At 45.9% G+C, this 24,961-nt stretch overlaps 1 protein-coding gene across 1 annotated transcript; it reads right to left on the reverse strand.

Annotated features, from left to right (window-relative positions):
- Positions 1-11: 11 nt before the first annotated feature.
- LOC144168313 (uncharacterized) lies at positions 12-23,158 on the reverse strand. The gene is made up of 3 exons (XM_077697323.1): positions 23,071-23,158; positions 5,873-6,116; positions 12-98 (listed from the first exon to the last, which is right to left on the reverse strand). Exons 2-3 carry the CDS (start codon positions 6,095-6,097, stop codon positions 12-14), a joined length of 312 nt encoding a protein of 103 aa, XP_077553449.1. The 5' UTR covers positions 6,098-6,116; positions 23,071-23,158.
- Positions 23,159-24,961: the final 1,803 nt, after the last annotated feature.

Consider the following 24,961-nt stretch of genomic DNA (forward strand, 5'->3'; position numbering starts at 1 on the left):
TGGAAGTGGGCTTATCTGATCTTCATCCGCGTCTGTTTAGCTCCACGTTTTCTTTTCATTCTTGTCTTGGGAGCTTTACCTAGAAAGACTGTGGCATTCTGCAAGGAAAAGAGCAGGAGCGGAAAACAGAGCAAGGCCTCACAGCTCGAAACTGCTCCTCATGGTAGAATGAACGGTCATCAACGCTGTGACTCCCTCTCATCGTACTATTTCTATTGCCCAGGCGTCTTTACCGGCATTGTGTTTCCATTGGGGGAAGGTGGCAGGAAGGTCTCCGCGAAGTCATGCGTCAAGGATACTACCCTTGTTGACACTGGACAGACACAAGCCAAAATTACTTGCTACTAGACTATTTTTACACATAAAAAGTGTTCACTTTCTTTCTTGTTTTCTACAGTTGGTAATATGCGCTTACGTAATGCATGCACCACATCAGTTCATTGCAGATGAGTTCGGGTCAGCAACTTAGTTGATATATCGAACTACCTTTTATTGCATGAAGTAGTTCACTCGCACGAAGCAGCTTTATTTGTTTACAGGCTACCTCACTCGTACTATAGATTTTTAAATATATAACAGTAAAGACACAACAAAAACAGACGGGAGAACACAATATAGGGCATGAGATATCCCTAGCTGGTCATTGTTTTGATACTTGCTGTAAGACTTGTAGAGGTAAAGGTGGCACAGATCCCTAGATTAGTTGGGTTTTGTTTTGACATCGGCATTTTCAGTACACATGCTGTTGGCTTCATGGCTATACATTACCGTGTCACTAGCTCCGAATAAACACAGTGAGATCGCAATGGTGGATCTGAAGTATACCATGAATTACAGGCCAGGCATTGACGGTAACATATTGGGTTGTGACAAGTGGCCTGCATACATCAGTTCCCACTATACTGGCAGGTGAGTGCCGCAGGCAGGCTAGGGGCACCATGACTGACATCAGGATATGCTGCAAGAGAAAAAAAATGGAACTTAAAGAATGAAACAAGGTTCGCGCAGCAGTAAATAAATAACTACGACGACAGAAAAGAAGGGCAAACAACAGAGAAGACAACAGAAGCAGTGCTCCTGCCCTGTGTTGTTATTGTGGTCGTTCCCATTGCATTTACATCAGTTATTGAACGCCGACTGACTTCACTATTAAATATGAAATACATAATGAAGTAAGCATCCCTTCGCGGGCACGCCTGGCAAGCATAATTACTCGATGCAGTAACGAGTCGCAACAGGCTAAAGCAGCGCGCTACAACGCCCTCACCAACCACACGCACACACGAAAACCTTGCCAACACAATTCCGTCACGCTCTAACTTCACGCATAGACTGTACTTCAAGTTCATTGTCGTTACACAATTAAGATAGGTTAGGACAAGGCACGTTGCTTAGAAAAATCGTAGAGGATAACAATTGATGTTAATGAGGCCACACTGAAGAAGAGGCAAAGAAACGCCATGGGCGAGGCGGGTATGAATGCGAGCAAGTTTCCGGGTAGGGAAACAAACCATCAACATCTAGAAATCGCCGACAGACGCGAGCAGAGCAGCATAAACAGCGACAATAATGCAAGCCGGTGAGAACGTGGCGTTAAGATTTTTGTAAACGCGGCTATTATAACTGTCGCGAGCATAAAGCAACCGTTGCAGCAGTAAGTATGTGGACAAGATTGCAGACCCATTGCGAATCCGCCAAAAAGGAGCGCTCACCTGAGTCTGCAGACGGTGAACGGTTGGACGCCCACAGCTGACTGCTAAGTGGTAACGCCATAAGACGCTGGAAGTCTTGAACGACGATTGAGGGGGTGACAACCATCGCCAGTTTACTCATTGTTGCGACAACCGCAAAAGTCGAACGCGATCGGACGCCGTGTATGCAGCACTCGAAAAAATGTAAACACACGGCGTGAGAACGCTGGGGCAACCGTGACGTCTAGTCCGCCTAGCGCTCCTCACCCGCAGAAATGGTAGGTTAATTCCTCTCCTGCAGGGCAGGTCTTGTTCGGCTTCTGCGTCATCCATGAGTCATCACCCCACGGGCCCGGCGACGCTGGCGTACGTCTGAACGCACTGGCTGTCGCAGAGTCTTAGCGCGCCGCGGCCGCGTTGCGGCATAGCGCACTTCCCTCACTGCGCCGCGTTGCGTACGACAATTGAGCGTTTCCTTTTTTCAGTTCCGCGGTCCCTGTATGTACTGCTGCGAACATTCAGGACTGGCTTGGTTTGGAATAACGAGAGATGCTGTAGAGGAGGGCTCCGTATAATTTCGGCCACCAGGATTTATTTAATTTGCACTGTCATTACGTAAGGAGATGGGTGTCTGTGCATTTGGCCTCCGCGGAATTTTGGTCACATCGACTGGTTTTCTGTCTCGCGACTCTGGCCTCGATGTGTCGGTGTTTTTTATACAGACGAATATACGAATCAACCGACAACCATCAGGAGAACGTGCATAGACCTCGCCTTCGCCAACTGCAGTCTAGCCCCCCTCTAAGAACCACTGTCTCTGGACTTCACCGAACACAAGGCAGTGATCGTGAAGCGGAAGCGCAACCCGGAACTCGTCTCAACGTAACACCAATGCCGTCAATGAAACACTGCATATATACAGTGCACACACGTTCGTCTCTTCCTTAATGCATTTAATGCGCGGAAGTTTGTGTCAATTCAGCCCAAATCGGGCCAATAAAATCACACATTTCCATGCCGTGAACGATGCCGAGCGTGCGAAGTACTGGGATGCGACTTGTCTTTCTTGTGGTACATGTCATTTACAGTGCATTTAATGCACCTCAAAATGATTTAAACCTCAGAGTGCATCAGCCCGCATGGACGATGGCGCTCATTAAACAGGCAATACACAACTTCCGTCCCACTGCTTCGCACCCTCGGCATCGTTCGAGGCATGGAGATGTGTGATTTTTTTTTTGTTGAAATCGTAATCGTCGCTATGGGGTCGACCATCACGCTAACCTTGAAGCATTAAATTTAGGCCTGTGAACTGGCGCGCTCAGATACCAGCGCTTAACACCAATGTGCACACTTTTTATATTTGTAACAAAACAGAAAAATCCTACAACAGGCACATAATTACTACCAGTAAATCAGACAATTTGGTCACACTGAATAAGTTGTTAGCTGTGACCTTATCGAATGTGTTAGCACACTTTGGTTAAAAGTAAGCTTTAGTTAACCCTACGTCACTGCATTATTGCTCTGGCCACTGCAATTCGTTTTGCAATAGCTATACCGGCCATAGCTATACCCGCAGCCATTGGTCCGTTGCTACATTGCAGAATATTATAACAGATTATGCTTTGACAAAATGAAAGGGAAAATTCACGCGCGGAGCATGAGATAAGACTTTTTTTGAGTAAACGCGTTTTAATTCGTCCACAGCAGTACTCCCCTCCGGAACGAGTAGCAGTAGAAGTAATGTAGCGAGTTGGGCAGTCACTACAAGTGCACCTTCGAAATAACGGCAGATCTCAAAGACACAAAACTGCATAACAAGCAGAAAAGATGATCGCTGCGCGAATGGGACGGTGTGAAGTATCGGCCTGCGTATCGGCATGTGTCATCTGCTTTATTACTGTTTCTGCTTCCAAGAGAAGATCGAGGGCTGCAGTTTTTTTCCAAGGGATTAAGTGCGCACCTCACCAGTTTTCCCTGACATATCTGTTGTTATTTGTATCATTAAAAACGGAACTTGTCCACTGTACTGTCCTCAAATACTGACCACGCAACTGACTTCCTTCGCATTTATGACACGTTTGGTTTTAAAAGGCAGGGCAAAAAAAAGTATAAAGCAATATCCACGTTTTAGTGCTCTTTTTACTTATTCGGTTTCACTTAATTTCGCGTTATATTTTAAAACAACGTTATTCGCCTCTTCTTTTTTGTTGTTTTCCGTGTAAAAACATTTTTTTAATTAAGAAACTGGCGCATTTGATGCCCCGCGCTATATCTCTGCTCCGAGGGGCAGCTCATGTTGCAGGCCGGTAGACTTATATTAAGCAGCTGGTGATATTGAGCGTGGATCAAAGTTTCAATACATGGACGTTTTCGATTTCCATCTATTTCATAAAAACGGTCGTGGGGGAGGGAGATCGAGGCCAGTTGTGGCCAGCTGCAAACGGCTTAGCCACTGAGCAGCTCCTGCGGTCACACTTGTCAAGTATTAACAATTTGCAGGCGTCGGACCTTTTAAACAAATCATGAAATCCAAAACGTTTGCACACATCGGGCGTGGGCTTTCGCTGTTGCGCAGTGGAGCACTCCTGCAGCCTGATTGCTCCAATAAAGTGGCAGCTAGGGAAGGGCAAAGTCGTTTTATATCCCCTGCAAGCTGCCGAGAATGACGTTTCGTTTGGTCAGCTTGCACTACGCTTGCGCGTCCACCAGCAACAGACCATCGCTAAATTGGTGCTCATTCATTTTCCCTGTTGTTACATAGAGCGTGATATGTTCAATTGTCGTGAGGAGAAAGTGCGCGACCGGGTACGAAGTTGATGGTACGTTAAAGAAAAAAGGCCTGAATTGCATTGACTGTGCAACATCTACAACGAAGGGTCGAACCATTTCGGCATGAACCGGTAACTGTCATTTCTTTTTTCCGTTCAGTTCCGGTTCGCGTTCAGTTCCGGCAAAAATATCGGTTGAGTTCCGGTTTTTGGTTCAGTTCGGTTCTGGTTCGACAACCTGACATATTTGTAACATCTGACACGAAATAAAGGCAAGTCATTGAGAAGATAACTTGGGTCCTTGGAGATCAGTCTTCTCTGAAATTCCCGTTAGTAATACGTTAGCATTACGTTTCATTCCCCAGCGGTGAAGCCATGCAGGTGAACTTGGAGGCAAGAAACATCGGTTGGGTACGCAAGGTTTTGGCTTATGGAAGGAGAAACAGGCTCAGGCAGGTCAATAATAAACATGAGAAACAAGAGAGATGGTACAGTCGAACATCATTATAACGAATTAGTTGAGACACAGCAAATTAGTTCGTTATCCGACATTCGTTGCAACAAAACCGGGAAAAATCGGCTCAATCAAATAAAAAATCCGGCTCGCGCTAAAATGCTCGATACAAAAATTCATTTTTAGGCCTTGCATAAACTATAAACAAGGTAACCTCTACCTTTCTTCGTGTTGCATTTCAACCTCAATAAACCGGAACATGAGTACGTGAAAGTGCAACAGAACAACGTTCACTTGACAAAACGGGCCTGCGTCCTTATTTAAGGGCGGCTGTGATCTTCGTCTGGTGGCTACTAACAGCACTGAGGAGGATTACGTTTTTCACAGTGTCTATGAACAAAGTAGGTTTATACTTCCAGTTTCGGACGACGAGGTCTTTTTTTTTCTCAAGTAGCCTATCAGAATCCTGGTTAACCATTGCTTCGTTATATCTGATATCGCGCGCGGTTCTCGGGGTTTCAGTTTCATTATAAAAGAATAAGTGTCTATGACATAAAGCGTGACAAAGCAAAGTTTGTATTTATTTCGATACAGCAGATAATTCGCTATATCATCATTCGGTTTAACAACGTGCAACTGTAAGACTGACCCCTGTGCAAACCAGATGTTACTGGGTGAAGGTCAGATTCGCAACTATTGGCTGTGACATATCCGGCACCGTTATGTAGAAACCATCCAATCGATTTTAGCACATTTATGTCTAGGTTAAGTTTGCACCGCACATTCATGGCAGCTGGAAGTGATTTAGCTTTTGTATTTACTAGTACGATGCTCTAGACGTTCCTCTTGAGCATACGTTGTTCTAGGACCCGCTCCCACGAAAAATATTTTATGGCGTACTGTACTGATTAAAATAACAACAAACGAACATATAAAGTTAAAAAAGACCTTACGTGTAAGGATAGGTTGGTTGGGATGTCCCTGTAGACATGCACGTGGCTGCGACGGAGGTAGTCAAACAAGTAGGGCCGAAACCAGCTCTCGAGGGCGTCCAGGCAGCGGAACTCGGATGCGAGGGGGTCATTCATGAAGCGCGAATACTGGTAGTAGAGGCGCGCCAGTGGCGTGGGCCGCTTCCCGAACAGCGACAACTTCAGGTAGACACGGAACTTCAGCATGTTCACGATATCCACTTTACTGCATGGCGTAGAGAAAATTGTGCTGCATTGAAGTTTCCACGCTTACAAGAAGGTGTGTGCGCGAATTGGTCGAACACACCAAAGGGTGCTTTCCTGTGCGTGCATCGTGTGTGTCTCCAGTATTCCGTCCCTCTAAGCTTTGGCAGCGTATAGTGTTCTCAAATTTAACGACAGCGACAACAAAGTTCCGTGCAGAGGTAATATAATGACAGCACAAGCGCTTTCAAAGGTTTCAAAGGTTTATGCAATTCACAAAACACATTTTACATACATGCGTATATCCAGACGAGGGTCCCAAAGCCATTAGGCTGAAACGGGACCCTCAGTAGTTCATCCCTAAGGTAGTGATACAACGGGGAATAAAAATACCGACCAAAAATATATTTCGTAAAAGCGAAACGTCTTTATTTTACGAAGTATATATTTTGGTCGGTGTTTTTATTCCCCGTTGTATCATGACCCACCCCGACCAGAAGAGCCTCCGTCCAACCATAGATTTCATCACTAAGATAGCATGTAATCGCAGCGAACAGAAATGGTCAATTTCAGATGTTTACGGAAATAAAGGCAACACTTGAAACATTATCAATTTCAACAATTCAATTTGGCAAGTCTATCAAATGGATTTTCAATACCTACTACCACGTTAACAAGTACAACAAAACATTGTCTCCACTAAGTAAAGGACATTGAACGCGTCTCCTTTTTTTCTTATACAACAGCAGAAATAGTTTGATCAAATAGACCGGTGAAAATAAAATAAGAAAAACATCTAATTACACCCTAAAAGGAATACATTTAGTAATGTTTTAACTGCAAGTAATACCATTGATAACTTTACAGTTAGAGACACGCTGTTCTAGAAGTGAATAGGAGTGAAGTCGGTACTTTTTTCACATAATTAGTATGAACAATCGGGAGTAGAAAATTATTGCGGGAGGCAAACGTTGTGGGGTTTACATTGCGTACAGAATGAACGTCTATGAGCTGAAAATGAAGTTGATTGTTCAGAACCTTAAATAACATGATTGCAGATTGTACTTAAATAAGCGATCAATGGATAATATGCCTATCTGGTTAAGTAGTAACGAAACATCAGCACTGAAATGGCTGGTAGTAATAATCAGTTTTGGTTGCTTCTGAAGACGTTGTACCGATTCTAGGTGACATTCATAACTGTTTCCCTACGCGATGATGCCGTAGTTAATTTGACTCTGTAAAGGAGTGCTAGCAGTGTGGAAGACGAGAAGAAATGCCGGGTTTTAATTAGCTGAGGAAGTCCAAATGCAGTGGTGTTTTTAAGATGGTTGATATGAAGATGAAACCTAAGATGAGGATCAAGACAGATACTGAGAAATATTGCAGAATCACAAGCAGGAATTGAATTTTCACTAAGTGTTAACGAGCGAAGCTGGGTTACGACCTTCTAACTTTAACTGAAAATCAAGAATTCAGATTTTATAGGATTAATTATCAATTGGGTCTTTTTACACCTATCTACGACATTTCAGAGAGCGATGTTAAGTTTAGATGTTAAATAGAATATACACTTGTGAAATGTTGGGATAGTGGTGTCATCCGCATATAAGACGCAATGGGATGACTGCAGGGTGTCAGAAATGTTGTTAATATCAATCAGAAAGAGCAGGGGGCCCAAAATTGGCCCTTCGGGCACGCCTGTAGTATTACCTTTAGTTTCGGAAAATGTATCTGCTACATATACGACGTATTCCCAAAGAAGCAAATTGTTTTTCAAGAATTTTAGTGATGGACCAGTTATGCCGCACGTTTCCAGATTACTGAATAAGATGTTGTGATTAATTATATCGAAGGCTTCCTTAAAATCTAAGCAAACAGAGCTAACGAGCTGAGAATTATCGAGCGACGCACCACGGTGGCTCAGTGGCTAAGGCGTAGCGCTGCTGAGCACAAGGTCGCGGGCTCGATTCCTGGCCGCGGCGGGCGCTTTTCTGATGGAGGCGAATAGCAAAACGCCCGTGTGTAGGAGATTTCGACGCACGATAAAGATCCCCAGGCGGTCGAAATTAATCCGTAGCCCTCCACTACGGCGCGCCTCATCACCTGCGTTGCGTCCGCGCGCTAAAACCCTACAATCAATCAATCGTACCCAAAATTGATTCGGACCCAAAAGGATTCGTACCCAAAGGTGGCATATACATTAGAATTAACGTGCAGGAAGTTAATATTTACATCTCCCATAATTATCACGTTTTTATTTTCTACGGACAATTTCTTCAGCGTGGCATCAAAAGCACTAATAAAATCAGAAACCGGAGATGAGAGCGACAACCCAACACAAAATTGACGTCGTCAACAGCAAGGAATGATGAACCAGTTTCAACCCAAACCGGTACAGTTACCAACGTCAATCGATAGCTCGTACCTGCGTGTGTATGTGATATCGAGAGAAATGAAAATGGTGGATCCCCCATAAGTACTGCCTACGCTGTTACAATGTACAGCTATGTGTCAAAGAAAGTCATACAAGTTTCAGTCGTGACTGGAAAGCCACGTTTCAGATAAGCAAATAAACGACAATGATTGACACAGAAGAGATAAAGTTTGCGATGCCTTCATAGTTTTTTTCGGATGCTCCGCGCATTGAAATAAATTCGCGAACGGTTTTTTTGCAAAGTATATCTTTCGAATTGTGCCGGAAAGCGAAGCCACCGAGGCGAAAAATGTAGGTGCACAATTTGGGCAAAAGAAAAGCAAGTGCCTGACTTAATGTTAGTTTGCCGCTTTTCTGATGGAGGCGAATAGCAAAAACGCCCGTGTGTACGATATTTCGGCGCACGTTAAAGATCTCCAAATGGTCAAAAGTAATCCTGGGCGCTCCACTACGACGCACCTCACTGCCTGCGCGCGTCGGCGCGTTAAACCCTACAATCACCTAATGTTAGTTTAAAATGCAAACAGTGAGGCCTTATGGCAAACTTACAGTGTTTCATCGTACAGGATTGTGGACTCAAGCGAACCGCTAACAGCCTGGCCCTACAAGTCTGGGCGAGAACCATTTTGGCCACCTCCCGATGCCACGATGCATGACTATTGATGAAGATGTCCTTTTACAGCAGGCATATAACCCTGTCATATTAGTAGGCTGGAAAGACACATGCAGCTTTCTAGTACACTGGAAGTGCACTGCACTGCAGCTGCTAATAAACCACACGGAAAGTTCAAGCTGACCTAGTCAGCCAGTTTTATTGCTACAAAAACACCGGACCCAGAGTAAACAAAAGTGGATATTTGCTACGCAATGCAGCTCATAGGAGGGCAGGCATCCTGCGTGGTGCCTGCACGAACTTTGGCAACACTCAAAAAAAGCGCGAGCGTGTGCTGAACAGCGTAGTTTGCTTTTTCGCGGGTGGAATGCGGTCTAATATTAGCAGCAACAGCACCTTTCCTCGCAGCACGTAATGCATCACGCACCGTGGCGAGCAAAACGTTAATTGCATTTACGGAGGTAATTACCCTGGGCACCCCACTAAAAATAACAAGAGTTAACAAAAAATAACACCTGGGCGAGATAAAGGCAAGAATGTTTGGGGTCCTACGCTTCCTCGGTTAAGCAGAAAGCAAATGGGGTTGGCCTCTCCGTACCGGCCATTCTGCGTTACCGGCCTGTGGTTACCTAGAGGGACCCTCCCGTTGGGCTTGGCTGATGAGTCTCAATTACCGAACGGTAGCTCGCGGGTGTTTGAGGGTGTCCCTCTTGGATACTTGCTACTAGAGTATGACTGGAGGAATTATTGACATGAACCTGAAATTACTGGCTACCAACAACAGTACCGCGGTTGGGTTACATGAACAACGGGGGATCAATCGGGCGGAACGGCGACACTGCGCTCGGGCCACAACTACCCAACGCAATGCAGTACATCAATTAAAGGTGAAACACGGCCGCGCCTCGCAGCTATTCAGGCCTAGAAGATGCCCAATCACCCATTCTGAGGAAAGAAATGCGCGGATTCGAAATTAGAGGAAAGTTTAAAATGAAAAAAATGCTGTGGTTCAGCTTTCGTCAACCCTAGTTGATTGCGAATGCTTCACTGCCCTGGCTAGGCCCTTGTCGAGGTGTGGTATGAAATGATATACAGACATGTTTGCTATAAATACACTGCGCATTCATCATCTCGTAAGCGGTCGGTAGTATCGGCGCACGCTGCGTCGGAGAGAGGGGAGAGAGTAGGTCTCCGCAACAGCTTCGGCGTCCTTCGGACAAGTCTCTGCGGGTTGCGTCGGGACGCCAATGAAGTTTGATCACGCCGATAGCGAGGCGCCACCTATCCGGACGTGTAGCGGCGCGTTTGAATCGTCGGCTGCAAAAGCCAGTCAGCGACAGGGGGGCCTGTTTGAAACTTGAAAGGCGCACGTAGTGGAGGCTTCGCCACACAGCTGAGGAGTGTTGCGGCGGGCTGATTCATAACATTCGAAAGCTGGTTTTACCCTTGCGAAAACTCCTGGAATATGTAGAAGACTAATGCCCACTTGCCCGCTCGCTGTGTGCCCTGCACGAGCGGGGATTGTGTACCGCTATTAAAAGTTGGGGTTCTGCGCAGGCGCAGCGACACGAAGGCAAGGGAAATTTTAGAGGCATATCATAAAAGAAAAAAGGGAGCAGACTGCGTGAGTGATACCATAGTTTCTTCTTAGACAAGGGCTTGTATATCTTGACACGTGTCTGTAGAGAAGTATTTGAGCTGCTGCTACAGATTGGTATGGTTGCAGGAAGTGCGAATGAGCGACCAGATAACAGGTGTACGTATATTTGTGTGCTCTATTCAATAACAGTTAGTTGAGAGTTTGCGCTGGTCCCATTCTTTCTGTGTCTGTTGTTTTTTTTTTGCGCAAAAGCCTCGTTTATTCAACAAGATGCACGAACTCGCCCAAAAACAAGTTCTAAGCTACGTTTCTTCTACATCGGGCGCGGGTATGTCTGTTAAACCCTCTGTAACCGAAGTGCGTGAGATATTGCCAACATCGGCATCACGAACTGCCATTCAAGACCTCTGGCATTCAACATAAGGAAAGGTGTGATTTCCCAGGAAATACTTCTCCTGTTCGGGATGTCCCGCCTGACCTGGGACATGCTAAACGTATAAGAAAGGTACTTGTTTAACGCGCCGACGCAACGCAGGTGATGAGGCGTGCCGCAGTGGAGAGTCCGGATTAATTTTGACCACCTGGGGATCCTTAAAGTGCACCGAAATCTCGTAAACACGGGCGTTTTGGCTTTTCCCCTCCATCAGAAAAGCGGCCGCCGCGACCGGGAATTGAACCCGCGACCTCGTGCTCAGCAGCGAAACGCCTTAGCCACTGAGCCACCACGGCGGGTTATCAGCAAGATCCTGCGTCAGAGTTGTGGCGACAAGTTCGAATGTACCAAGATAGGCTGCGGGTCCCATTTTACGCGCATAATCCCGGTTGGCTGTCCAATATAAAGCTTCGACATTCCAGGCGCCTTACAGCGCAATTGACGGAGCAGTGCTGAAGGTGCTGTTTAAAGCAAGCAATGGGAAAACTGAAGAAAAACAGCAAGATGGAATGAAAAAATATTGTCCTGCTTGGTGGAGTGGTGTTTCTTGAGCATTTGATGACCACACTCAAGAAAGGGCCGAAGTACAGTGTATAGTCTTTTGTTGAACCGCACGAGTGGCTGTCGCTTAAGTGTGTGGTGGCCAAAAATGCGGAAAAACAAGAAGACTAGGAAAGATGTCTCTTGGACGGCGTGGACTGTCTGCTGAAGACAACCAGTAACCTCCCCAACCAGTCGAAGACGCATGACCCAACGGCAAGTGTCGTCTACTTTTTCAAAAAGAATGACTTGAGACTGCTGCAACAACACAAAGAAGGGTATTTCACCGTGATACCGCTAAGACTCTGGTGGAAAAGCAACCCCAGCAGTTATGAAGAACTTTGAGGCAGTGAATGTGCAAGTTACGCCTGTGAAAACCAAAGCAGTAGATCTTTGAAAAGAACTGGCACTACGTAATATGGCCGCATCAGTTACAAAGTGCAAAGGAGACAAGCTGAATGTATTTTTCTCAGCAAAAACGCATAAGCCCGAGGTGACATTCGAACGATCGTGACTGAAAGGGGAGCCTGGCAAAATACCCTAAGCTGGTTTTGCCGAAACATTTATGGCGGCTTCAAGTCGATGATCCTTTTGCCACTAAAAGCTCGGAAGTGGTTATTGAATTCTTACAGGCAAACCACTCTGTTGGAAGCACCTTTTCAATCGATGTTGAAGACCCTTTTTACTCGGTCCCTCATGTGCAAATGTTAACCGCAGTTCACAAATGTATTATGTTTAACGGTGAAGTGGCCCCCAAAATGCAACAGGAGTGTCCACGGGTAACCTCTTAGGCCTGCTGGAATTTTACATCAACGCTACGTTTAATAGCTTTGAGGATGAAGCTTCCCTGCCAAAACAGCGAATCTGCACAGGCTGATGTGTCGCACCCGTTTTATGCAACATATTTTTATCTGATGTTGACTGCTCTGCATGACGTACTCGACACTGATGTCAAAGTGTTTAGGTACGTGGATGACTTCCTTGTTCTTCTAAGAAAGCGAACTGTGAAGCCATTGCTGATATTGTAAAGGCCTTTGAGGGACATGGGGACGGTTTAACATTCACCCATGAACTTTCCATAAACATCAAAATTCAGGTTTTAGACATGGCCATCACGATTTTAGATAGTCATGTATGTTGGAGCTACCACCCACGGTCGGAAATGGAGTTGCTCCCTTATGATTCTTCTCACAGGAAGACCGTAAAAAGACCGATAGCCACTAAATACATCACAGAATCACTCATGGAATCCTTCCCTCATTCTATGCTCTCATTCTATGCGTGAAAGTCGCTGCACAGCTGTCTCGCCCCATGGCCGCGGGTTTCCCCGAGTCGTTTATTGCTGCTGTAGCTGAAACCTTACTGAAGAAGCTTCATGTCAGAGAAAGAGCAAATATGACATAGGGGCAGCAGAGAGCCACCAAGCCTGAGGTACTACGTGATGTCCACAGAACCTCCTAAAAATTTAGAAAGGTCCCTCACAAGTACGCAATTAAGGTGGTATTCTCAGCCCCAGTGGAACTTGCAGACATGTTTGCACGTATTACAAAAGAAACCAAGAAGCCTAAAGCGGCACGAAGCACGCCAACGCCCTACGTGGGCTGCAAAGTTGGTGTAGTGTATGAAATACCTTTGAAATGTTTAAACGTATACGTAAGGGAGACCGGACGCTGTATCAATGACAGTATGTGGGAGCATGGCCTCTCTCAAAAACAAGAATAATGCCCACTTTCCCGCTCACTGTCTGGCCTGCACAAGTGGCGACTGTGAACCGCTGTTAAAAGAAGTAACAGATTGCACCGATTGTGCAGAAAATGCGATGCAGCGCGATTTATTCAACATCTCAGCGATGTTTGTAACAAAGGCAAACATCCTATAAAGGTGTGACAGGGCCTGTGCCCCAATACATAGCAAACAGCATGGTCAAAAGAACAACACCAGACTGTGTTGCAAAAACAAGAATAAATGCATGGTCCATCTCGACCACAAACATAACTAGTATACATACACACAAACAGTGCGTAAATACATCTCAGAATGCAACTGTAGTGAAATTATGAGAAGAATAAAGAAGATTCAATCGAACTGAAAACCACAGAAAAGTACGAGCAAGTAAGCACAGAAGCATGCGCACAAAGAAAAAAAACTATAGGGCAAAAGTACAAGAAACCGTCAAGTTTGCATGAAAATTGCGCGCACGTCCTTAAAAGATATAGATTATATATCTATGCTACGATGTCGAGCTAGTTCATTTAGTATTTTAGAAAGTCGAAATTTTACCATTTGGTCAGCGTGATTTGTTCGGCATTTCTGAATTATCCATTCTTCCGTATGGCGAGTAGGATTCTACTAGATATATTTTCCTAGACGAGACAAAGCAGCCAAAGCCTTGTGGTTTTTGCTTACCTCCAGCTTGTAGTAACGTCATAGCCGGAAATTATAAAGTTTATCAACACGAAATATGTTAAATTTCTTTAAAATATTACTTGTGTGATTAGATAAGGCGCTCCGCTATTCGTTTGTACGATACGTTTGTGAAGTACCAGAAGCCATTCAATGTTTTCCATGGTAGTTGTTTCCCCGATTAGTGACCCATATTTTACACAGAAGAAAATAAAGTGTTTTAAAGCATAACATTGACCGGAACTGGGAAATTGCTACAGTGACGGCGGAGGAAGCCAATTGAACTGGATAATGTTTTAAGAAAGTTTTCCACGTGGCTATCCCACGTCATATTTTGTGAAAAATACAATTTGATAGACTTTGAAAGCTCGGATAGAAAGCTCGGATAGATAGGTCTGTTCCTGAACGACCCGAAAAAAGGAAACTGGTGTCATCTGCACATATGATGCACGTTGCAGCATCATCAATACGTACGATTTCATTAATGCGCAAGACAAAGAGAGACGGGCCCAAAATACTTCCTTAGGGGACACCTGCTGTTATTCGTTTTACTGCGGATGGCTGTCCACTGATTACGACGTACTGTGGCTGATGTTGCAGGTAACAATATGAATGGCAGGGATGGTCCTCTTATTCCATAATGATGCAATTTCCCTAAAAGTATGTCATGAATAATTAAGTCGCATGCTTTTGTGAAATGAAGAAAGATGTCGAGCACCATGTTTTTGTCTTCAAAATTCTGTATTATGAATTCTTTCTATTCCAATAATGCCAATTCTGTTGATCCGTTTTTTGCGGAAACCATATTTGGCAGTCTATAAAATATCATACGTTCTGTGAAAGAATTCAGTCGCTTAAGAATCAGTTTATAATATTTTTGAAAAAAAATGGGAACAAATGGAAATCGGGCGATAATTTGACACGACATTTTTGTCACTTTTTTATATAAAGCTGTAATTTTTCCGCACTGCATATTACGAGGAAACTCTTCAGATGCTGAGCAAATATAAATGTGTAGCAGGAAAAGACAAATTAAATCAATAACATTCTTAACGGGCTGTACTTGCAAGTCACATATCTGTAGGCGTATTGTTTTCTAGCTAATGGAAGCCATTATAATTCACTCTCCGTTACACGTTGAAGAAACACAGTATTGTTTCAGGAAGGTTTCATAAAACGTAATTCATGGACATTTGATGCTGGATGGGCAGCAGAACGAACACAATCGTTAAAAGCATTGGCCTACTGGGAACCTGTAAGTTCCACACCATTTCAGACAATTTTCGTGACGCGTTGCGACGAATTACCAAAAAGTGATTTCAATTTTTTCTAGACCTCCCCCAACTGCCCAGTAGATGACAGGAATAGATTGTAATAATAGCGCCCTTTTGCAGAACGAAGCTCCGCTATAACCTTGTTTCTGTGTACTTGGTATTCCTTTAACGTACCGAGACATTTTGTTGGGACAAGTTTTCCGTAAAGTTTGCCGCGATTTTCTATGAGTTTTATTAAGTCAGATATTATCTATGGCTTATGGGCTTTCCTAGAGCGAGCAGAGGTCTTCGATCGAAAACATTTATCTCAAACTGATGTGAACGTGGGTATAAATTTGTCATGGGCTATTTCAGGGTCATATTCGTTCAGTACACCATCCCATACAACATTCTATATGCCATTTCTAAATTTCCACAACGTGAACGTGTTTCCGCATCTATAGGAACATTGTTGTTGCACTTGCCTGATATTCACAGCATGGTTGACGGATAAACTATTGGAAGATTATCACTTATTGGGTAATTTATTACACATGAGTTTAGAGAACAAGAATCCAAATTGGTTATGAAAAGATCTAACAGGATTCCCCATGTTTCTGTCAGCATTGTTAGCAGTATAATTACATTACGACAAGAATGAACAGTAAGGAAGCTTTCAAACTTTGTTTAGGCCCTGCTCAGATCACAAAGCTGATGTTAAAATCGCCACCTAAAACTAATTTGTGTTGGAAAAGAACCTACACAAATCACCACCAGGCGGCCAATAGCAAACACAAAACACACACCCACGACAACGAACCGCAAGAACTTCATAGGCGGAAATAACAAGAAAAATCATTAGGGACTTGCATTCCATCCCGTTTACAATCAGCATAGACACTCCACCTCCCCGCTTATCTTGCCGATTCACAATGTCGTATCCAAAACCAGATATTGAGTATTTGAGTATTTGATTTTTATTTTGCCTCTTCCTTGCATCAAAACCACGTTTCCGTAAGCATAATAACATCAAAACCTTGTCCGCCTGACGTAAAAATTGAGGTCGTCCTGCTTGTTTAGCTCAAATAACTCTGTAAGCTCAAGAGCGATCAATAAAAGGAAGGACAAGGAACGGCAACAACGACTCTGCAACTACAATTTTGGCTCGCAGGCGTGAACGAAAATTTCGTGGCACCACTGTGACGACAACTGCAACGAGGCATGAGCAGGCATGTTGATGCAATTAGGATAACATTAGGATTACGGCGGTTCGCGCTTTACACGTGTCAGAAGTACGCGCCGAAACGAGCATGCGTGGATGGTTGCCGTTTTGGTGAAGACCTTAAAATATCCTGTCGTCACCGTACGCAATGTGTCTCGTTACCTATCGCTGTAATCACCAAGAGTACCGTTATCCTGATTATGTTTCTTCGGGCATATACTAGGAGGTTCTGGGGCCACAAAATTGAATTCGAAAGCACGAGTGGTTCCAGAAAATGTATTTTCGAAGAGCATGTGAACAATGTGCATGTCCCAATCAGACACAGCTAAATGTTCTTGTTCTGGTTCATTGGGGGTTCAATACTGGTACCGGGATAGAGCAGGCGCCCTTAGCATCTTTCTAGGTCCTTTTCGTGCCAAATGACAAACGTCTCAGAATCGTAGTGTTTTTTTTTTTTGCTTAGATCTTTTCGTTAGGGCTCCAGACGTAGTTTCTTTTATGTGCGTGCTTCTTTGAGACAGTCATTCCAAGTGGTCGTTTAGGAGCAGGAGAGAGGCAGGCGTTAAAAAGCGGGAGATGACGAAGCACAGCCGAATTCGGTGTTTTTAAGCCGCAATATTTTCGTTTTTTCAAAGAAATAATCTCGCTTCTGTCGCCGAGCAAATTTCACGACAATGCAACTTGGTTTGTTTTACGTGGGTACTTGATGACATGTTTCAATGCCGTCAGCTGTGATGGGCTCATGAGCAAGCTGCCACTATTTCCACACAAGTTCTGTCACATCCTCGCCTTTTTTTGTTTGACTCCCTTAATGTAATGTTATTTCGCCTTGAGTACTGTTCCGAGTGCTGTAGGATAGGCTTGGCATCGGCAAGACGCTATTGCAAGCCGTCAAGCTCATCGCGTAGCACACTCTTTAAACCCTCGTTTTCGCACTCGATGGCAGCAAACTCAGTCCTCATATCCTCAACGACAGTGTTCATGTGATCCATGCTATGCGTTTCCTCATGAAAGTCAGTTCGAAGGGTTCTTATGTCTGTTCGCAAGTCCCGTTCAACTGTCTCTCGTGCGGCTTTTATTTCTTGTAGCAGTTCGTTATTCAAGTCAATAATCGCTTGAGTCATCCCTACTAACAGAAGGAAGCACAGCAAAAAAACACTGAGCAGAAAATTGTTGCAGAGCCATCTACATTTGTATCCTAAGACGTACGGCGCGATAGCGATAATTCGACTCCCACGGAGCGTTTCCGTACGCAGCTGCTGCATTTCCGATATATGCTTCGCGAGCACGAAAGGTTATCGAAAAGAGAAACACTAGCAACCAGGGTTTTTAATCGCCGCGTACCAGAAAAGACGAAGGCTCTCTGCGCTTTTGGGGCCTAAATGTGAGCGTGAAAGGTTGCGGATACGAGGTGTTGGTTAGTTTGAGCTAGGAGGAGTCAGTGTCAGTGTATCAAAATGTTTATTCCGTGATGCCTAGGCCGGGCTGGACAATTTCGCTTTTTTTCAAAGGTAGAGAGAGAGAGAGGGGGGTATCTTTGTCAGGAAAAAAAGAACTGGTTTACGATAATGAGGTAAAGAGATGGCAGGGAGCTCAAAGGTGGAAACTGAGTCTACGGCACCTGATGCAGCAGCTCCTTCCCTTGGTCTCTGAATCAGCTCGCGCTGATCTTGAGTTAAGGAGCTGGCCAAATCTGATTCCCATGTTTCTAAGAAGTGCAATATGTTATGTTTAAATTGTTCTCCCCTGGTCATAAACTAGGACATGGCTAGGTAGCACGTAAGATGGTCGATGTTTCCCTCATTTTAGCACCGTTCTAAGTTGATATCTAATGTTCCCACCGAACACATTACCGCACATGGATTTTCAGATAACTGTTTCTTTTTCGTCCACAGAGTTTGATTATTCGGCATTGGGACCTCGTTGTAGCAAGGAAAAGATTGCGTTCGCAGGCATAGGATGAGGATTCGTTCTGAATGTTTTTAGAAGGTGGCAGTGTGGTAGTCGTTGTCAAAGGAGCACGTACATGCGTTGGTGTCCCTCTTGCATAGTGCGTCGTTCGCTATCAGACCATTGGATCCGGCTGGCCAGCTGGCGTTGATACCTATCTGCATTATGGATGGGAATATCTTACCGAAGCGCTTGGTATTCGGTCTCAAGAAAACAATATAATGTCCTTAGTGAGTACGTAATGGAGTTATACTTTTATTTGATGCTTCCGCTATTCGGATTGCCAAGAGGATGGCTCTAACTTTTACTTCTTCGTTCGTGTATGTTGGAGGTACACGCCGTCACAAAGATTGCCAGAGTAGTCAACTGAGACGATTGGGACCTTGTGCTTTCGTACATTCCGGAGTCCATGTATACTGTGGGCTCATGATATTGAATCTTTCCCCGAATGAACTTGAGCCTGCCATACCGCCCCTGCTTGTGCACGATTGTATCCATATTTTTGGTAGACGAGAGTTTTTATCTGAGGTCGCTTGATCGGTGCCATGTCTATCATAGCGTGCTGTGATTTTCTTTCAAAGGGGTGTGGGTGCCTGTCTTTTGTTTTCTGTTTGGGGGTCCCTGTTTCATTTCAAACGGGTATGGTGGCCCCTCCCGATGCTGTTTTTACATCGGCTTTCTTGGTGCTAGGAGAGTGCATTTTTTCTCCAATTTCTTGGAATGCGTTAGGCCGACACAAGTTAAGGACCTATTCATCGTCATTGTCACCAACATCCTATTAGGACGACTGCAGCCTGAAGGCTTCTCCTATTGACCTTCACCCGCTGCTGTCCTGGGCTTCCGAAGTCGATTCTTTGCCTCCGAATACTGTTATTTTATCCTTCCATCGAGTAAATGGCCGTCCCCTTCCTCTAGACCCGTCTATGCATGTTCATTCTGCTACCCTGGTGGTCTACCCTTAGTTATTTTGTCTCAGGGTCAAAATTGCGAAGGTGGGAACTGCCTTATACGCTGTCCTAATCATGGTGTTTCTTTCACTTTCTTTTGTGCGGGTAAATTTGTGGTACGGCCGGCACTGCAATACTCTGGTCATTATCAGTAATCTCAGGAGTCTTATCGTTTCTTTTCAATTTTTCTTGCTGTTTCTTGGTTGGATGCTTCGCTTGTGGGCAATGATTGGTTAAAGGTTTTGTCGTTTGTGAGTTGGCAAGTAATCGCTTGTCTAGAACCCCGCCGAAAATGCTTACGTGGCTGTTCTATGGGAGGATATTGGTACGTATTTTTAAAGCGATTTTTAACGTGGCAGCGTGGCGCCACCTGTCGCTTACCAAGCGGAGCTTTCACCGGAGACATAACCGTGAGAATATTGAAAAATATTTAAAAACTTATGTGATTAGACCCTGTTTAGTGGGGTTTATTTTAGTTATTTTCGGCTTATTATATATGCCTTCCTTGACTTCTGAGAGACCGGTGTTAATGATTTTTCTTCTGTTTTAGTTAGGTCCTAAGTGCTGGTGCCGCCGTAAGCCCCGGTGGAAAACACAGCGCGGTGGCTGAGTAGGTAAGGCGTTGCGCTGCTGAACGCAGGGCCGCTCGTTCATATCCCGGCCGCAGAGGTCATTTTTCTAATGCAGCAGAAAACAAACAAGCCAGCGTGTCGGGATTCCGCCACACGTTAAAGTTCCTCAAGTGGTCAAAATTCTTCAGGAGGCTTCCACAACAACATGCCTCGTAACCACGACTAGCCTCGGGGGATGAATTACCGGAAATTTATATTTCCAATCATCTGGTGGAAACCCGCTTAGGTGTGATGACGGAAGTTACGGGCGCGGCTGCAGACTGTGTCTGCCGAGCATGCTACCACCGACTGGGCATGAACAAGCTTCACCGCGCAGGCGCGGCACCTGGTGAAAACGCGTGTCCTTTCTTTCGTGTCCGACGTTGTGTCATTGTCCTCCTTCCCAAACTTATATTGCCGTAGCGCCACGTTACCTGAGCAGCGGAGCCCTGGAATATTGCTGCCTCAGCCGTAGCTTCCTGGTGGCAGCGGTGACGTATTTCCCTGGACGCCTAATGAGCACGGCTGATAGCAGTAAGGTTGCCACTTGACCGGTTTTGGACCGGCCTGACCGGTTCTTAGGCAGCGCGTCGGTTGCCGGTCTATACCCAAAAAACCGGCGGACATTGGCCGGTTTTTGGGGCATTTTGCCGAGGGTATTTAGTTTATGGCCTTTGTAAATACAGACACTACGACGATAAATCTGTGTAGACTAGCTACGAAAAAACAAGCGAGCCTAGAAAATACGTGGCCGAGCGCGATTACTGACCTGGAAAGGGACCATAGGGAGCAACAACACAGCGAAATGCCGCCGCGGCGTCAGCAATGGCGGTTACTTTTCACTGCAGCACATTCAGAGCAACAACAAAAATCTGAATCCCGTTCGGTTCCAACGCTATGTGGATTTCTCTATAGGAAAACGCTACAATAAATGGCATTGCATGAAAAAAAATAACGCGGCATCACTTTTTGTTTGAACACAAATGCAACCTTTTATATACGACACCCCCCACCGCCCCCCCCCCCCCCCCCGCGGAAGGCCGGTTTCTATTTCGGGGAAAGGTGACAACCCTAGATAGCAGACGGTTAGGAGGCAGGGGGAATCAACCCTTTGCAGCATTAAGAGCCCTGAACACAGTTTACGCCATGTAAGTACAACTACAATGCAAGCAACGTAAAAAAAATTCCCTGGCACTTCCCCGAGGGGGAGAGTGTGTAAGTGCGAATGCACGGTGGTTGATTGCGCGATTACGGTGGATATCGTGATCTTGGAGTGGAGAGGAGGCGCCCAACACCCGCAGTCACTGAGCGGAGAGAGGAGGAGGAGAGTAGCGCCCGCCGTTACGGCGAGGGCTACACGAGCGCCCTCACGCGTCGGAATGCGGAGCGCCCGCTACGCGAGCGAGAGCTCTCCCGCCCGAAGTGGAGAGGAGGCGCCCAACACCCGCAGTCACTGAGCGGAGAGAGGAGGAGGAGAGTAGCGCGCGCCAATCTCCCCCCGTTGCTAGGGAAGACGAGGAGCGCGCGCACCCGCAGCTGTTGCTATGCGGACGACGGCGGCGGACGATTCAGGCTCGATTAAGAAGTGCATACGCACTTAAAAAATTCCCCGCATTTCCCCGAGGGGAAGAATGTGAAAGTGCGAATGCAAGAGTTGAATTTGCGCGGTTCGGTAATGTTCGCGAAAGAGAGATCACACACACACACACAACTACAAAGAAACAAACATGCATTTATTCACAGACACCTATTTGTGTTGTCGTTGTGCTTGATTGCTAGAGCTGATCTCAGCTTTGAAATTTCGTGTCAGTACTCCTTTAAGCGGGTGCATTAGCCCTTCTCACGCCCGATTCCTGGCCAATCCCCCACGTGGGTATGTGCCATGCACAGACACCTATTTGTGTTGTCGTTGTACTTGATTGCTAGAGCGGATCTCAGCTTTGAAATTTCGTGTCAGTACTCCTTTAAGCGGGTGTATTAGCCCTTCTCACGCCCGATTCCTGGCCAATCCCCCACGTGGGTATGTGTCATGTCAGCGGCTAGGCAGCGCGCGCCCATCTCCCCCGTTGCCAAGGAAGACGAGGAGATTCCTGGCCAATCCCCCACGTGGGTATGTGCCAAGTCAGCGGCCAGGCAGCGCGCGCCCATCTCCCCCCGTTGCCAAGGAAGACGAGGAGCGCGCGCACCCGCAGCTGTTGCTATGTGGACGGACGGCGGTCACCGGAATTCAGGGTCGCTTATAAAGTGCATTCGCACTTAAAATGCACGCAATGAAGGACATAAGGTGATGTACGTTTGGGCCGTCACTACTGCCAATGCACCCTCCACAAGCTGCCTAGCCCTTTAGAGCGCTCTCCAAGTCACTGGTAGCGACGCCGCTCGCGCTCCTTTTCCGCAGACTCGGGGCCCTGGCCGCTCACCAAGATGAGGCGGCACTACCATGAGCACTCACGACGACGTCCGAGTTCATTGCCAGAAGCTGCACCGTGCGCCCTCACCACATGTTCTGGCTAGTCCAAGTAGGCCGGGGAACATGGTTGCAGTCGTTTGTCCCTCGCTGCTCCCATCGTAGCCATCCACTCTCACCGGGCTCCCCCCCTGCACTCGTGAGCGCCACCTTTAGGCCACACATGGTGGCTGTGCGCATATTCTGGGTTTGTTGCGCACTCCGCACGTGTTCGTTGGGCGCTCACTGGTAATCGCACGGGGCACATCATACGTCGGGGCTGACGTCCTTATCAGAGTCGACTCGCGCTCACCGCACTGCGATCACGATGGTAGGGGCACGGTATACATAGGGCGGCGCCCCTACAAGCTCATGCCTGCGATGTAGTAGTAACATTTTTGCCTGGAAGGTTGCACAGTGAAAAGATATATTCTGGTATGTTGTTTGCGGATTATCATTAATCCTTTTAGGCAATAACCGCAATTTGCCTGAGTGATATAAGACATTTCTACTATACTCACGGGGTGGTTCTCAAGAACTCCTTCAGGCCTTCGTAGTACTCCGAGTTTAGCCAGTAGGCCTTCGTGCATTGTAGGGTAGCCGCTGTAAAAAGCTGTAATAAAATTGTGGTGCATTAGTGTACTTGTAAACTACGTGAGAACCCCCTTGCACAACTGGTCTCCCATATTGTTGCCATTTGAAATAATAAGCATAAGATCAAGACTTGTATTTTGGTCGCATTAATTTGCTACCCATTGCTTTTTCAGATACGGGTATTGGCATTTTTGTAAGGCAAAGCTCTAATTCCCACGGCCATCTTCAAATGGACTTGTTATCATCATGCTTTGTTGTTTGTGAACATCGTTTTTTTTTCAAAGGCACATTTCTCTTGCATTTGGGAAGCGTTAATCAGTTATTCGTTAGATTGCATTGAAAGCGATTGCCTAGTGTTAATACAGTATTTGAACTATTCCAACGTACCCCCTTGTAACGCCCAGGTACGTTTACTGCGGAATATTCGGACAAATAGTTTGGCACAAATTCTACCGTGCCAATATCCCCAATTCTACCGTGCCAACATCACGTAAGTGGCAGAAGGCGTTTTATTGGTCGCAAGAAGCTGTGGCAGCAAGAATTCCACGTGCTTCATATTGAGCGGTAGCGCATCAAAAGGCGCGAGGGAAACAAAACGATAGGACGACGCTGAGACAGCGTCGTTCTGTCGTCTTCTATTACTCGTGTCTTTGGCTGTTCAAGATGCTTAACCAGTTCCAACTAGCCAAACTGAAGATCCTTTTGTGCCCCGTAAACGTGCTTATTCAACTTTTGCAAATTAAAGTGCCTTGATAGCCATAAATTCGAACGTTGTGGGCCGTTGTTTGACTAACGCTATGTAAAGAATTCCACCTCGTCGTTTTCAACTTCTCGAAAGTTTGTGCCTAGCGTCAGTGAAGCATTGCATGAAAACCCAGCTCGGCTTCGTTTCCGTCGATCGTGCATTCGTTGGTCCGGGACGCCCAGTGTGCGCGGTGTTGCTCAGCTCCCCTTGTGGGCTATGACCTGGCGTTTTAGGCACGCTTCTCGGCGGTACTTCTTCCGAGCGTCTGAAACGAGGTGCTAATACAGCAGCAGAACTCCAACACACAGGTTCGCATCATACGGGTTGGTTACGAAAAGAAAACGGAATCTTTTTTAGAGATTTGTACAGGATACATACATCAGAAAGTACCAGCTTGATAATTCCGTTAGCCCGTGAGATAATCCTAAATTTGCAAAAATTAAGTTTTACCCTTTTCCTCCCCTCCGCGCGGAATCTCCAAGTGAGCTTTAGTGAGCCCCTGCCCCACGAGAGAAATGTACTTTCAATGTATCGAGCGCATGCCTACTGTATATTCCGCTGTGCGTTAAAGAGTCACTCAACCAATCAGCCGGTTAGGCAGACCAGAAGAACAAACACACAGGGAAAAAAAATCCCGAGCCATCTCCACTAACCTGAAACCTGGGGAGGAGCGAAGCATGCAGCGTGTCAGTGCATTCTTGGCGCCTTGACGTTTTTGCCAACGGAGATAAAACCGTTGAGGGTTACAGGTATACAGCTGTGCTCTAAAGGTCTCAAATCTTTGAAGCAGGAAGCGTTCTAGCTCGAGGCGTAAACGAGTGCCCCGGTGTTTTCGTTAGTACGCGTTGTGAAGCGTTACAGCGCGAGGCGTAAACCAGTGTTCCGGTGTTTTTTAGGGGCGAAGCCTTTTAGGAGCTCGGGCTTTTTGCGTCCCTGTCGTCGTCGTGGTCGTCGTTGTCGTAGTCATCATTCGTCTCATGTAGTCACAGTACTAAAACACCGGGAAATCCGTTTACGCCTCGCGCTAGAACATAACGCCGACTAAAAAACACCGGGACACTCGTTTACGCCTC

Source organism: Haemaphysalis longicornis, unplaced genomic scaffold (assembly GCF_048455015.1).
Source record: "Haemaphysalis longicornis isolate Haplotype H1 unplaced genomic scaffold, Haemaphysalis longicornis Haplotype H1 scaffold_2, whole genome shotgun sequence".
NCBI lineage: Eukaryota > Metazoa > Arthropoda > Arachnida > Ixodida > Ixodidae > Haemaphysalis > Haemaphysalis longicornis.